The sequence below is a fragment of the Phalacrocorax aristotelis genome, chromosome 2, assembly GCF_949628215.1.
Source record: "Phalacrocorax aristotelis chromosome 2, bGulAri2.1, whole genome shotgun sequence".
In the NCBI taxonomy this organism is placed as follows: Eukaryota; Metazoa; Chordata; class Aves; order Suliformes; family Phalacrocoracidae; genus Phalacrocorax; species Phalacrocorax aristotelis.
The window spans coordinates 114,362,726-114,377,724 of NC_134277.1; the positions used below are offsets into that span (position 1 = coordinate 114,362,726).

At 40.3% G+C, this 14,999-nt stretch overlaps 1 protein-coding gene across 2 annotated transcripts in view; it reads left to right on the forward strand.

Moving 5' to 3' along the window:
* Positions 1 to 257: 257 nt before the first annotated feature.
* MYOM1 (myomesin 1) overlaps positions 258 to 14,999 on the forward strand; it is a 78,902-nt gene continuing 64,160 nt past the window's right edge. For both annotated transcript variants that reach the window (XM_075084763.1, XM_075084766.1), the window contains exons 1-3: positions 258 to 415; positions 3,881 to 4,369; positions 13,602 to 13,739. In XM_075084763.1, the coding sequence (XP_074940864.1) occupies positions 3,942 to 4,369; positions 13,602 to 13,739 (566 nt within the window). In that variant the 5' untranslated portion in view covers positions 258 to 415; positions 3,881 to 3,941. The remainder of the gene's footprint in view (positions 416 to 3,880; positions 4,370 to 13,601; positions 13,740 to 14,999) is intronic.

Genomic DNA, 14,999 nt, shown 5'->3' on the forward strand with positions numbered 1-14,999 from the left:
AAACATTCTTTTCCTCTCCTAAATCTGATTTAACTAAGGAAAAAAGTCCTAAAAATTATTTTGAATTGGAATGCTGATTTTGTAGTGAATTTAGTGAAGATACTGAATAGGGAGAGCTCAGTTTGAAGCTGCTGTCATCATGTCTTTGCACAGAGATAGCACAGGGTATCGGTATCTGTCTCTGTCCCTCTTCCTCTTCGATGCTATATTTATCACCCCTCTGGCCATAAAAGGTCTGGACTGGAGCTCTGACATTCCACTGACTCCAGGCATTATTTTTGTTCTGGACCTTGAAGTCCAGTCCTTACCCCTCGTCCTGACTACCTCCTTCTTTGCTGGCTTCATCGTTGCTGTATTTTTCTGCTCTTCACCCGCTTGATAGCTATTCAATTTGCTGCCATTCATTTGGGCCCTGGTAAGTGTTCCTTTATGACAGAAGATTTTATGTGTTCAAATATTTTTAACCTGAATCTGTAATGCCGAGTTGATAGTAGCTCCCTTTATTCTTCTTAGCTCAGCAGTTATTTGAAGGACTTGTGGACATGAACTGAAGACATCTGAGGGTGAAACAAAGCAAAATAGTGCAAGGGTTCACTTATCAGCTCAACTATCCTTGCATATTGTCACAATACTCGCAAATGAAGCATGGGTTACTGAGACACAGGAGGAATTTGTCATGTAACCTCCTTTGGGCTTAGAGAATGTGTAAATAATCTAAATATTTTCAAGTTGCATAGCATGTCTTGTGATCTGTAAAGCCATTGACTGAGCTGAAGGAAATGTTATAATTTTTTTTCCTGCTTATAAGTGTTTCTGTTTTTTATGTATTTCACTATTTTCCCTGGTTGATGGAGTAGGTCTGTAAAGAATTACAGGTACTGATAAACAGAGCAAGAGGCAATGCCAATAATGTGTAGCCACAGCTATGAACAAGTACAGAACTGTCTGTCTGCTCAGTAGTCATTTTGAAAATTCAGTTCAACAGCTGCTAACATATAGCTCCATTTAGCTGCATATTCATCTAACTATGGCCACTAATATTTTTAGGCCAAGCTCTGCAGTTACAAAAACCTACTGGATTGTTGCCCTCACACTAAAGGGGGCTGATCAGTGGACACAAACTGAGCAGGCGCAGGTAGCATGAATTTTATAAAACTGAAGAGATGGGAGTAAACCCAATAATCAGACAGTATTCCAAATAAAATCCTTACAAGGTTCAGAATTTCTTGTCATCTCCAACAACGTCACACAACTATATCTGATCAGACTAGAGTAACTAACTGATCCTGGCCTGTAAGCAATGCTTGATGTTTCAGAGGAAAGAAAACACAACTCACAGCGTAACAAAATACCTATAAAAGCAGTTTCCTCTTATATGATGTGAGTAAGAGTTGGCCTTTGATTTGAACCAGGAGAGCTGACTTCATGCTCAGCTCCTGCCTTACTACCTTAGTTCTTACTCCTGTCACAGACTCCTCCTCTTACTCCTGAGGACAGTGAGGTCCAGACCTTATATGTTTGGAAGAAAAAGGTTGCCTTTGTATGTTTTAAATATGTTTTATGTCCTCTGCTTGTTCTTTTGCTCTGATAAGATGTAGATGAAATGCCTCTTTTAACTCCTCCTTAATGGGCAACAGATACTTTTGGATCACCTTCCTTCCTTTGAAACCTGGAAGATTGTGGGAATCCCTGAGTGACAGGACTGAAGGGCTGTTGGCATTGGGGCTGTTGTATCCATGATGAAGCCAGCCAATGCTGCAAATAAAGATGGTGAAGACGAAGGGAGACAACTGTAGTACTCTGGAGAAGGAAAACAGGATATTTTCATGTTCTTTCCCTTTCAGTGTGCAAGACAAGACTCATCTTTATGCCTTAACTTTGCTTAGCAGAGATCAAAGTGGCTTGCAAACCCTCAACCTAGCCCTGTGGAGCTGGGAGAGAAAGCAATGAGGGAAAATAGAGAAGAAATCTTCTGAAACTAGGGAAATTAAGAGGAACTACATACTACTGAAAGCTAACAAAGTGAAATGAATAACAACACAAAATATTGATAGGTATTAGAAACAAGGATATTAGACAAAATAATTGTGTTCTTTAGATTTACATGAAAAAATAGCCAGCAAGAGAAATAAGGGAATTAAAAAGGAACATCGGCTTTTGCCATAGAGAACAATAGGCTAACACTCTTTCCCATTCCTTCCCCTTCCTCGGATAAAAATAAAGTAAAGGCATAAACTGGTTTCCTTGAAGTCACAGTTTTACTGTGGTCAGGATATCAGCACTGTCTTTTACATACTAAAGACTTCTGAATTTCTTTCTTACTTGTTGACTTTCTGTGAACAAGTGATCTGTTCCGGTATCACACAAATGGCGGTTCCCTTGGGAGAGCCCTGAAATATAAGAAAGATGAAACATTGGGGTTTGGGGTTTTTTTTTCATAATTTTCCTTAGTCAGGGTGAGTACCTGAGCAGTTACCAAAGAGAACAGTTTGTAATTTGTTGACTTGCTATCAGAACCAAATACTAAAGAAAAAGCCAAGGTCTGAAAACTAGGAAGCATAAAGGCCATGGAAAAAATACCTTGATTTGCATAAAATCATGATTACACTCCAGCTCTGTAAATGTATTTTATGTTAAAACATCAGATCATTGTTCATTAACATGAACAAAATCAGAAGCAGAACAAGTCTCCTGTTGTGATTGATATTAAAAAAACCAATAACAAACACCTTTCACCATTGTTTTTTTGATCTTTAAATTCTTCTATACATTTCCCCACTGTAGCTCATTTCTATTCATAATCATGTACTTTTTAAGGGACAATCCTAGCCATGTTGTAAGCCTAATCACCAGTGATAAGAGAAAGAAAGGTTCTCATAGGGATTAGTAGAGGCAATCTTGTGTGTCAAAGAAAAAGTCAGGTTTAACAACAGCAAAATAAAACAATAACAAAATAAAGGCTGAATTGCCAGCTTAAAAACCAAGGGAAATCCTTTCTGCACTCAACCCTCATCCCATTTTGAGAGGGGAACTACCTCTCACCTGATCAAATTTCCTGCTATGAGTGACTGCAAGACAATCTACTGATGACTCTGCAAAGTAAAACTTAGATGGAGCTATTGTCTGGAGGAAGTTTCTTGATGATCTTGAACATGACATTCTAGGTGGAAAAAAAAAAGGTCATTTGGACTGAGGAGAATGATCATTTTACTCATTGCATACAGACTGTATCACTGATTAAACTGTAAAAGTATGATAAGCCATTTTAAATGCATCTCTAGTATCACATACAAAATAAGCAATGTAACGCATGTTTACAGAAAATGTGACATCCTTCTCAATCTTAGTGTTTTTAATTCACTGTTAAAATATTAAATGGAATATTCAATTCAATCTGAAAATTGGATTACAAAAATTAATGAAATGTTAATATGTTTTTATTTCAGCTTATATAACCTTGTTGAAATTGCTCATACCTCTTTGAATAATTTATTACTTTATTCTCTGTTTTGTAATTTAACAAAATATTTACACTATCTCAAGAAGCTGAGCACATAAAATTTCATTAGCTCGCAGTAATGAGTGGAGAAGTTGAGCATGTAAAACGTGAATAGTTTGCAGTAACAGGGAGACAAACTACAAATGAACTGACACAATAGTGCAAGGTTTTCTGGTCATGATGAGTGACATAGGGTCTTGAAACTTAAATAAAAACCTATCTGAAGGTCTAAAACATATAATAGAAAGATAACCCTAAATTCATTGCATTTGATTTTTGAAGTTTTAAGTTTGTGTTAGTTTGTATTGTTGTGTATTATTTGCATGCTAACTCAGAAGTTTATTTAAAAGTAGTTGCTATGTTTGATCTTTTCTTTTTCAGACACTGTCCTGTTTATTTACATTCAGAAACGTGCAGTAAAAAACAAAATTAGAAGACACCCATGATGTCTTTACCTTTCTACCAAAGACACCATGACCACTATGACCGTGCGTACCGCCATAAAGCACTGCAGTCCACTGTCAGCCAGTACCAAAAGGAAACAAAGCGCAAATCTGCTGTCTATGCTCAAGGATCTACAGCTTACGCTAGGGGCTCTGCAGCCTATCGCCATGCATCTGCAGCAGACTTCAGCCTTGACTCTTCAGCGGCATACAGTCATGGCTCTTCAGCCTATGACCTTGAGTCAGCAGCCTACAGCTACGGATCTCAAGCCTATGATCACTCCGCTGCACAAAGTAAAAGATCTGCTGCCTACAGTCTTGACTCTGAATCCCTCAGCAAGAGCTCTGCTGCCTACAGCCACGGATCTGAATCCATCAACAAGCTGGCTGCAGCCTACAGGCTGGGATCTGAAACCTACAGTCTTGGGTAAGTAGATCTGCCTTTGAAACAATATTCTGAAACAAAAACATCCAACATCCAACCACCTCCCATTGACATCAATGACAAAGATCTCCTCCTCTTCCACAGAATTGCCTCTGTAACTTGGTGTTAATGTGTCTTCCAGGCTTGATGTTTTCCTTTGGCTTTGGCAATGGGAAAGACTGTGGTCAGCTTAGTTTGTTGGATTAATTTGTGTGTGATGGTTGGATTGGCAGAAGAACACTGGCAATGCTGATGTGGCTGAATGATGACATATTCATGCTCCAAACCGGTTACGCAGGGGCCACTTCTCCTTCCAAGTTGTTTGGCCATATAAATACAGCTGACCTTAACGTGCAGTGTTGAGATAGCTTTTGCTTTGAGACTGCCTCTTATCTGGCCAAGTTGGAGCAGTAAAGGAACCTAGGGCTGTTCACACAAGTTTGAGCTGACATGTCCATACATCATTAAACAATTCTTTGGCCTAATGGTTTCACTTTTATGCTGAGTGATTCAAGAAATTTGGATTTTCACACTGTGTATTGGTTGAGGCATACTATTTCCGAAGTAGGAATACCCTGAAATGTTTATCTTGCACTAGAAGAGCAGCTAGGCTTAGCTGCCATGTTTTCTGTTTAATTAAGATAATAAATATTGCTCAAGCAATTACATTAGCAGAATATTTTAGATATCATAGCCTCCCATTTTTGTATGTATCTCAGAGATTTACAGAAATTAGGGGGGTATTAAAGTAAGATTAGAGCAGCTGTTAGCAATAGAGGAAATGGTCAACAAATTATAGGCCAAAACATCTGCTTGCTGTTACATTAAGACAAAATTTAGAGTATTATTAGCAGAGCTGATCAAGACTTGTCCATCAGAAAATTTAAATTTTGAAAACTGAATATCCTCCAAGGATTGTGGATAAAGATGGAATTTTCGGCAAAACCACTGAGGGAAAGACTACCTCTACTGCATTAAACAATGTCTTGTGATTACAGCCTTCATCTGGCTTTCTGCAAGTTCAGAGTCAAGTCTATTTGCCAGGGTCTGTTCAGGAATTTGAACCTCAGGCCGTTAGAGCCCAGATGAATGACTTGACTACTTTACTGTCTTGGGCTAGGTAATATCCAATCTTTGCTGTCAGAGCAATTTCATTTGTGCAAATAATTAACCACAAAGTGGAGCAGTGAGAAGCTCATTTATAATCTGCTGCTGAAGGGAAGCAAGTGAGATGTTGTGACTGAGAGTTATGCTTCCAGAGAGAGTTGGGTAGGGGAAGATATCCCAAATTTCTGCAGTGATCCAGCTTTGCCTACACAGCCTGTTGCTGACCCTACCCCAAAGCCTCCTTCTTCTCATAGAAAATGTTCCCATAAGAAATAAGAACATTACCTGAATTTGCAAAATATGATTGTAAAAAAAACCTGTTTCTGTGTCCCAGATATAAACACTTCAGTGACTCTGGTTTGTCAGACGAGTTTCTTCTGAAATCTGTATATTCTCACCAAGAACTCCAATGTCAGCAAAGTAATATTAAAGGAGATGGAATTGTGTAATTGAGGGACAACTTAAAACATTTCCAGGTTTCCTGAGGTTTTGTTCAAGATAATAGCTTTTGTTTTAAAATAGTATATTCAGTGATACTTCCAAGCCGCTCTGTAGTACAGGAGTTGCCAACAGATTGATATACTATCCTGGTAATGAAAGATAAGAATGTCTCAGATGTAACTTCTTCTTTTCTGTGATCCTGTCCTTGTGTTGGAGGTTTGAGAAACTCAGTGCTGCTATGTAAGACTAGGTCTCAGGAGATTAGACCCACACAATTTGAATCTCTCTTGCACAAAACAATTAATACATGAGAGAATATGGTTCTGAATTATAATCTCAATTTTTAAACTAATTTTATGGTTAATATGGCCTCTATGTTGGTATTTATTTGGTTTTTGCAGCCCATTTTGCTGCCATTTGCAAGAGATAAAGTAGAACAAATAGTGTGATTGCATGGTTAAATGTAGTGCCAATTTGAAGTAATTATTTCCAAGCTTGTACTGTCTTCCTCAGACAGCCCAGAACACTTCAAGGGATAATGCGGAGACAAAAAGGATTACTAAAATAAATTGGGCAAATCAAAGACATTCTGTTTCCATCTGTATGAAAGGAGAAGTGTAGCAAAAAAAAAGATGAGTCTTCAAACTCTTTCAATTTTCAAAAAGTAGAAAAGGCTTTGATTTGAAACGCTGTATCTAAATGACCTACAACAGTGGTGGTTGCTTGAAACCTGAATGGACACACAAATCTAAATCCAGATAAAATTTTTTCAGCTAACAGTTAATGATTACATATCAATGGTTTTTAATATCAAAAGTACATTTATGTATAATGGATATAGGATTGGATATGGATATGGGATTAAGCCCAAGAGGAAAAGTACACTATTCAAATACTAAGCTTTTATTCAAGTCACTTCTTATTTTTATCTAAGGTAGCTTCTACTAAACTTTACTATATTTGCAAAATTTCTCATCCTTTTCTGTAGCCACTGTACAGAAGAGAGTGTTCATAAAGAAACAGTGTTCACATGCATTTAGTGCTATGTGAGGAATTTATCATGGGAAAAGAGTGGAGAAGGACTAGGGACTACGTAACCTGCAAGCCCTTGACCTGAACCCAATTCTCGACGTTGAAGCCTCACTTGAGTGGAAAACATGACCAGAGCATGGATGTAGACAGCTTGAAGGAGCTGCAGCTTGCTTTTTCATGAAGACATAAAAGTCTCTGTTTGCAAGCGGGCTGTCCCTTCCTCACATTTCAAGTCTTCTTCACACCATGACAGCTTGAAGAAGTAAAGGGAGAGAAATGAAAACTGGCAAAACCAAGAGCAAGTACAGAAGCTTGCAGCTTTGTTGGTTACAGTTTGCCAAAGCTGCAAAACCCTGGGCTCCTCAAAGAAAGCGAGTCTTACTGTGTAGATTGCCACTTCACACCTCACTCTCCCTACCAGCTCATGGGGCCATCTCTAGCCGTACACTGAGTCTTTGGCCTCTGCAGAGCCCGGAGAAGCGGGGTGTGCTGCTTCCCCCAAGGAGCGGACAGGGTCTGTACCTGAGAGGGTTGGCAGCTCTCTCCCAAAAGCTGCTGTTGTGGCCACATGTCCTCTTCCCTGTCCCATCTGCAGGGGCTGCCAGCATGGGCAGGTTGGCTCCTGAGGGAGAACCTTCTTCCCACAGCACCGTTCCATCCTCCATGTGCTTCTGAGAAGTTTTGAGTCAGGTCTGCCAAAGCTGCTTATAGCTCTACAGGGCTGTCAAACAGGACTGTTGGATTAAACCCATTTACCTCTTTTTTTGGAAGCTCAGTCATTTGCCTTTACTCAAACTTTCACTGCTTTTCCATGTGCTATTTTCCTGGCCAGCAGCATCAGGTAATCCCATTGTGTCACAGACAGGTTATCTGCCACCAAATGGACCAGAGGCTCACTTAAAGAGAAAACTGAAGTTATTGGTATGGCTCAGGCATTTGCATATATTTTGCAGGTCAAGCAAAATAGCAAAAGAGACATGGCATAATTCAGGTGAACCAAGCAAACAGAGGAGAGGTGTGTGACTAAGTTGCAATTAAGTAGGCTGCCAGACCGTAAGAGTGAATGCTCTTCTGAGCAATATTGTAACCACGATCAGGACAGGGCTGGGTAAATAATACACTTTAAGAAACATGAGAAGACCATGATCTTGGCACTGCTCGTCCTTTGGTTTATTATAGGTGAGGGTTAAGAAGGTGGCTTCCAAAAGTCATAGCCAAGCATGGAAATTTTTTTTTAATGGGACCTGCTATGTGGAAACAATCCCCCTTTAAAAAAAATTGTTGTGGAAGCTGTGTTAGGGAGCAGCATGATTATTGCCAGCAATATTGCCTGGGCCTGTGACAAATCTGTCAGCAACTTTCAATGAGTATAGTCACTGGAGAGCACCTCTGATATTTAGAGGCTGGCTTTAAAGAGCTTGCTTCTGAAAATTTCTTTCCTGTAATTGGGTTTGCCAATCCACTATCTCCTCTTTACAGTGACTAAATTCAAACATTGCATATTAGGAAAGAAGCGGCTGCTAGAAAGAGCGCCTGGAAAACGTCTCTTGGCTAATGGAGCTCCTCTGGCAGGTACAGCTGGTACAGCCATTGTGTGTATACCGAATGCATCCTTTTCTGCTGTCGGAATAAACTGAGAGAGAGATGTAACAAAATCATGCTAAGGACAAGATACATGATTTCCTAGAGGTGTAAAAGAGCTTACAGCCTTTTTATGCAGGGGTGGAATAACTAAGGAATAGGGTGTTGTGGTCCACTCCCAGAAAACATTCCTAAATCCACTGGGTCCAGACTCTCTGTGCAGGGTGGGAAACGTGTCCCTTCAGGCACAGAAACAAGGGCGGTGCCAACATTCTGACATCTGCTTGGGAGTTTCAGAGGCCGTGCAGAGTGGTGTTGTCTTTAGTTCCTCTGTTGGGCTAGAGGAGAAAGCTAATAGCATCTATCTGTTCTTTACATCTCTACAGCACAATGCCTGTGCCTTTAGGATTTACAGACACCCAACTCCCAATTCAGTGACTCTACTAAGAATCTAGGAAAGAGCTGGCACTGATATTTTAGCATGCTGAAAACCATTGAGAAATGAGGACAGTAGGCTTGGGTCACCAACCTTGATAATGCAGTACAGATAGCATCTGACCTGGAAAAAAACATACATATGCTAGTTGGGCATATCAAATGAGGCTGAAAGCTGTTAAAAGGTCATGGTACTGTTCCTCCTTGTGAAACTAGAGAGCACTGATACCCTGCTCCTTATCCTCTGGGGAGATTCTGTTCCACATATCAGGTAAAAGCTTGGAACATTTCAAAATAAAGGGCAAGATTTTAGAATCTGTTCAAGAAAGCAGAGTCTTCTGTTGGGCTACCTAAATAATGGTTGTAGGCAGGGTTTGGTTTTCGTGTTGCACAGGAAGAAATAGTAATAACAAAAAAAACCAAAAACAGGGAAATAAACCTCCTAGTAGAAATAATGATCAATCTGTTTTCCCATGCAAAGATCTGCATTTGAATATGCATTTCTACTAGAATCTATATAGCTTTGCCTGAACAGAGGCAAATGATAAGAGGATTTGGAAAGGAGAAACATTTTCTGCTGGTTCAAATTTATTCATCTCAGCTCTTGGTTTATGCAGTGCAATTCTAAAAAAGATTTTGGAGTAACTCTGGATACCGCTCTGCAAATACCAGCTGGATGCTCTGATGTGATCATGAAGCAACTAGAAATTTAGGAACATCTGTGAGAGAAAGTGAAAATAAAACAGAAAGCATATTGTGTCTGTGTGTTAATCCAAGGTGTGCTTGTAGCTGAAACTGTAGGTGCAGTTCTGAATACCTTCTGGGAATACCGTCTGTTGGGAGAAGGTAAGACACTGGGGGGGGTCTTACCTCGGGAAGGAGGAAAACGTGGGCGTGTAACGTTAATGTATAAAATAGTGAAAGATGTGCAGAGAGCAAATAGGGAATGATTTTTCACTCAGAGCACATGTAAGCACAAAAGACATTATAAAGTGGCAGATTAAAATGGGTTCAAAAGAAAGCACCATTTTCAAATATAAATAAATTGTAAGCTCACTGCTACAGCCAGGACGCAACCTCTGGCTCAGGATGTCCCTAGGTTTGAAACCAAAAGGATTTAGCAAGGGAGGTATTTCTCCACATAAACTTTCTTTTTACCTGCTCTTGACTATTGCTGGAACAGAAAAATGGTCTAAAAGCACCACTGGCACTATTCAACGAAACACTTCTCACTGGGGCCTTGCTCAGTCCAGCTCAAGTTTCTGGAAGAACAAATGACTGAAGTAAATTGGTCGGAGCATTGTGTTAGCAATCTGAGAACAGCAGACAATTACAGGATCTGCATGGATCCATTATTCAGTTCACAGTTATCATTTGTGCTTTTGATAGCTGAGTGCTCTCTCTTCCTTCTATACCACTGCAAAGTATTGGGACCCAACACTTGCTCTTCGAAGACAGCACAACAACCTTGCTGCAGCTGCCCCTTCCAGAGAACAGAGAGGGGAAAAGGCATCTAGAAAGGTGCTTTTCTGGTCCTGAGCACACACACACAAGGGCCAACCAAAGTATACAATAACATTAAGGATCCAGGAGTAGTAATCCTAATCCAGAAAATAATCAGGTGGCTGCACGAAAAGGTGCCTCAATCAAGAGACATGCAGTTTAGAAAACTTGGAAGAGAGTGGGAATCAGCTGTGCGTGTAAGGTGTTTTTATCCTAGTCAACATACCTCAATAAAAGTCCTGTTTCGTCCCTGTTTCTCAGGCTCCATTGTGATGGTCATCTCTGGCATTAATCTGAAGGATTTGGGGGATATTTTCATAAAGCCAGCTGTGGAAGGCAGAAAAAATGAAAGCAAGATGTTCAACTTCAAACACTTGGAGTGCTTGATTAAAAAAACAACCATCAAAAAACCAGAACCTATAGCAATTTATTCTTTCCTTTTAAAATAATTTTAGAGAGCTATAAGTGAAAGATGGGGAAAAAAAACCCACATAGGAAAGACATTGACAAATGGCCTAGTAGAAGTGATGGGAACTGCTATGTACGCTCCCCATTAATTCCCTACGTGAGCGTGCAGTCTGGACCTTAACTGAAAACTTAACTGACAGGGTGGCCAAATTCTCCTTTAGGAACAAAGAACTAGTCTGGATTTAACACTGCTGAAAATGCCTGAGCTGAAATTTTCACCACATTTCATCTACTTTTATGAAAATAGAAACTTCTTGACATTTAAATTGAAGTTCAAATACTGTGATCCTTCTCGATCTAGAAACAACCAGGAATCAAGTGGTCTCCTAAAGGGTTCAGCCTAAAGTCCCTAGGAAATCTGTTGGCAGAGTCAAAATTCCAGGGTTGTCCCGTTTTAAAATAGGACAGGAATAAAAGTCACCTGTTAAGTAAAGAACTGCAGCTCCTTACAGACTATAGTTCAATTATGAAAAATAATGAAAATACTTTGCCTTTGATGTTTCTCACCATGCATTTGACAACGAGTTATCCCAATGCATTTGTGGTTGACTGTAGTGATTGTACCATATCGTTGCCCAACCCAGGAGTGAGGCCACTGGATGTACCCTGTTTCACTCTGCCTCTTCCTTTTTATTTTACTCTGCCTGGACTGTTCCCAAGTGTTTTCTGCTTGGATTTCTGTCCCTAAAGCTGGATCCTCCCCCTTTGGACTCCCTCCCTGGCTGCCTTGGGCAGTGCCTGGCACCAGACCCTGGAGAAGACAGCATCTCTCTCCTGTAGACTTGGTCTGTGCCTTGGCTGACCCAGTGGTGCCTGGTGTGGTAAAGTCCTGCAGTGTGTGCCACAGTCTCTCTCTGGCTGTGCTTTTGTTTGCATGGAAACCAGGATACAGAGGGAGGAGGAAGGAAGCAGAACTGGTGCATGGTTGCTTTTACACCCCATATTGAGCTTTTCTTGGCAATGGTGCTGTAGGCTTGGTGATGGTGGCTAAAACGTGGACACCCTGGGAGCACAGAGGAGAGGACTGCCTCACCGCGATGTCGGGCAAGTCAAATACAGTCCAGCCTGATGAGATGGGTCCTAAGCAGAAAGGAAGGGAAATTCTTACTGACGGTGCTGGGAGTGGCAGGGCAAAGAGATGAGGGCTGGAAAGCAGATGTGGGAGGGGATGTGAAGTTCAGTCAAGGAACTAGATGGAGAAGGAGAAGAGATAAGACAATAAGAAAGCTATTAAGAGGGCTAGAGAATGGGAGACTGATTTAACAGGCACTGGGTATGGAGTGAACTTAACCTGAGCAAAAGGACAGGCACAAAGAGGCAAAGGAAGGAAAGATGGGAGAGTGAAACTGGGCCTATGTGATCTCACACACACAGTCTCACATGGATAGATGTTAACACATATTTTGGAAATTAGGCACTCTTCCTGTTATGACTTGTGTTGGTGGCACATCTGGACCTTGGTAGTTTTGCAGGGCTGCAGCCTAAGAGAAACATTAGCCCAAGTATGTATCTGTATTCTCACATTATATATGTGCAACATTCTCAGGGGCCCTGTGCTAGCATGAGTTTTGATCATATGTGTACAACATGCTGCACAGAGACACCGCTGTAAGCTACCCAGGGTATGGGAAGCAGATTAGCCATGTTAGTGGTACACGTCTGGGCTAGCAAGCCTTGCTGAGAAACCACGCGCCTTAATTCTGCTCCTGTATTTGTGCACATAAGTGGTAAGCTAATGCTGTGTAGACAAATCTCCAGATCAGAAGCAGACTCACATATTATTTCCTTTGGCGATGTTGAGATCGAGGTGGTAGATACTTTGGGGATTTATATAAGGCTGACAGCTAATTAGGTAGTTCCACAGATCTGGGTGTTAGAGACGTGTTGCACTGGGAAAGGCGGACAGAGGTATTTGGAGCTCTGACAACACAATCTGTAACCATGTTAAAAATGACCCCAAAATGACTGCCTCAAATATTCTTCGCACTCTTCAGAATCCCTCCCAGGCTGGTGGGGAGGGAAAGCCTTCCCTTAGGTTTGCTCTTCTTTCTTTCCACTCCTTCTCCGTTTATCTGTGCTATGTTAAATGGTGTTACTTCACTCAGCTCTCTGCTTTCAATGGATCGGGGTGGTATGGGAGAACCACGGGAATGGCAACACTGGTTGCTGAGCTGCCCTACAATTTCTGAATTTCTGTAGAGAGGCTTAAATGCCTCACTACTTTGAATATATTTGCACACCAGTGTTTTGGTTGAGGACAGACAATTTCAGGACTGTAAATTTTGGAAAAGTAGAGGTTATGAGTCCAAAGACAATATTCAGAATTACTCAGTGGTCTCAGAGATTTCAGGTTGTACCAAAACCGGGTATACAAACGCTCCAAGTCCCAAACAAAGAAGCTATTAAATGTGCATTGCTGTCAGGTATATTGTTTCTTCTCTCTGTTTAGATTTAATATCAAGGGGCATCAGCGTTATATTTGTAATGATGAGTTTTTCAAAAGTGCATTTAGTTATGTGTTTAATAACTCTGAAGCCATGGCTATTAAAAATTATATTTTCTTGCTTATCAAACAAGAAAGCAAAAATTTTTAGCACTTCAATTTTATTTTGGAGTGTTTCTTAACAGCTTTTTTTCTCTGAATTTAACAATATTATTTTTATTTCAGACTGAAAGATTCCAATTTAATGATTGAAGATCAATCCTATAAGATGAGTCCCAAAGCAAAGAGAGCAAAACAGAATTTGGTATCTGAGGACAAAGAGAATGAAGCCATAGACTACTCAGTGCCCATATTCACAGGACGGTATGTTAATTTTCCTTATGTTTGGTATCTTACTTCTGACTTTTTACTAACAAATTATAAAATAACAAATCCATTAATCTTTTTTTCACTCATGGATCTCAAGGTGATTGATTGCACTTCACATGAGTGATAAAAAGAACGAGAAGTCAACTGACTGGCAGAAAATCAGACATTGAACATCCAGAGCCAGGACAAATGAACCAAGGTGTCTGGACCTTGTTTTGAACACATTCCCAGGGCCACTTTCTATGAAATTAAGATATAGTTATAACCCTGCTTATTAGGAACTGGATGAGCATGTTGTCCATATTATTTGGCTTATTCTTTTGGTTGGAAGACTTGTTCTGCAATTCAATATCTCTTACCAAGCATTAAACATAGAAACAATGAAATAATGTGCTAATGTTTTGTCCTGGCACAGGGAAAACCTGGAATGAAACCAAATACTTTCTCAAATCCATCGTAATGATTCATCCTTATCTCACGTGCTGGTGGTATTTATTGCATGGTTACTACTGATGTAATACATCTCACTGCAGCAGTGTCCTCAGTAAAGCTGAATGTGAACTTTATGTGGAAGCCAGAACGACCATGAGCAAAGAGGCTCCCCTGACCTTTTTGGGGTATGTCATACCCATTTTATTAGGAGTCGCCGTCAGTTCGAGCACAGTCACTTGTTCAGATTAATACATACCAGGGTGTGGTGTGAAAAACTGGTTCCTGATTGGAGGCCAGGAGAAAAATTTCTTGCCTACCTGCAGTTGAACAGAAACCTTCCTTCCACTTGTCTTTCTTCTGCAGCACAGCATTTTTCATCGGACACATCCAAGCTGTTTCTGGGAGCCAGTCTACTGTTTAATGTACACCCAATGTCACTTCTGCTTTGTGTCCAAACCTGTGCTTTCATGTGAAACTGAATTCCACCTTGTCAGTGGGAGATGTTATTGCTTTGGCCTTTTGAGCGTTTGTGTTGCTTTTGTGATGAGACCAGCAGTTTTGGTTTTTATTAATTCCCTCGCACTATCCTGGAGTAATTTTTTTCTCACCCCTTGTACATTTCTGTGTCAGATTCACTGCTCTTTGATCCAACTAACATTCAGAAGCACACACTGTTGCCTTTTTAAACTGTTGTTTTGGAGTTTCAGCTATATCTTCTGTGATAAAAATACATAAATACGTCTCACACAAAACTTGTGGTAACATATTTTCAAGGCTTCTCACTACTTTTGCATCTCTCCTGGTGTTTCTGCTTACATAGCA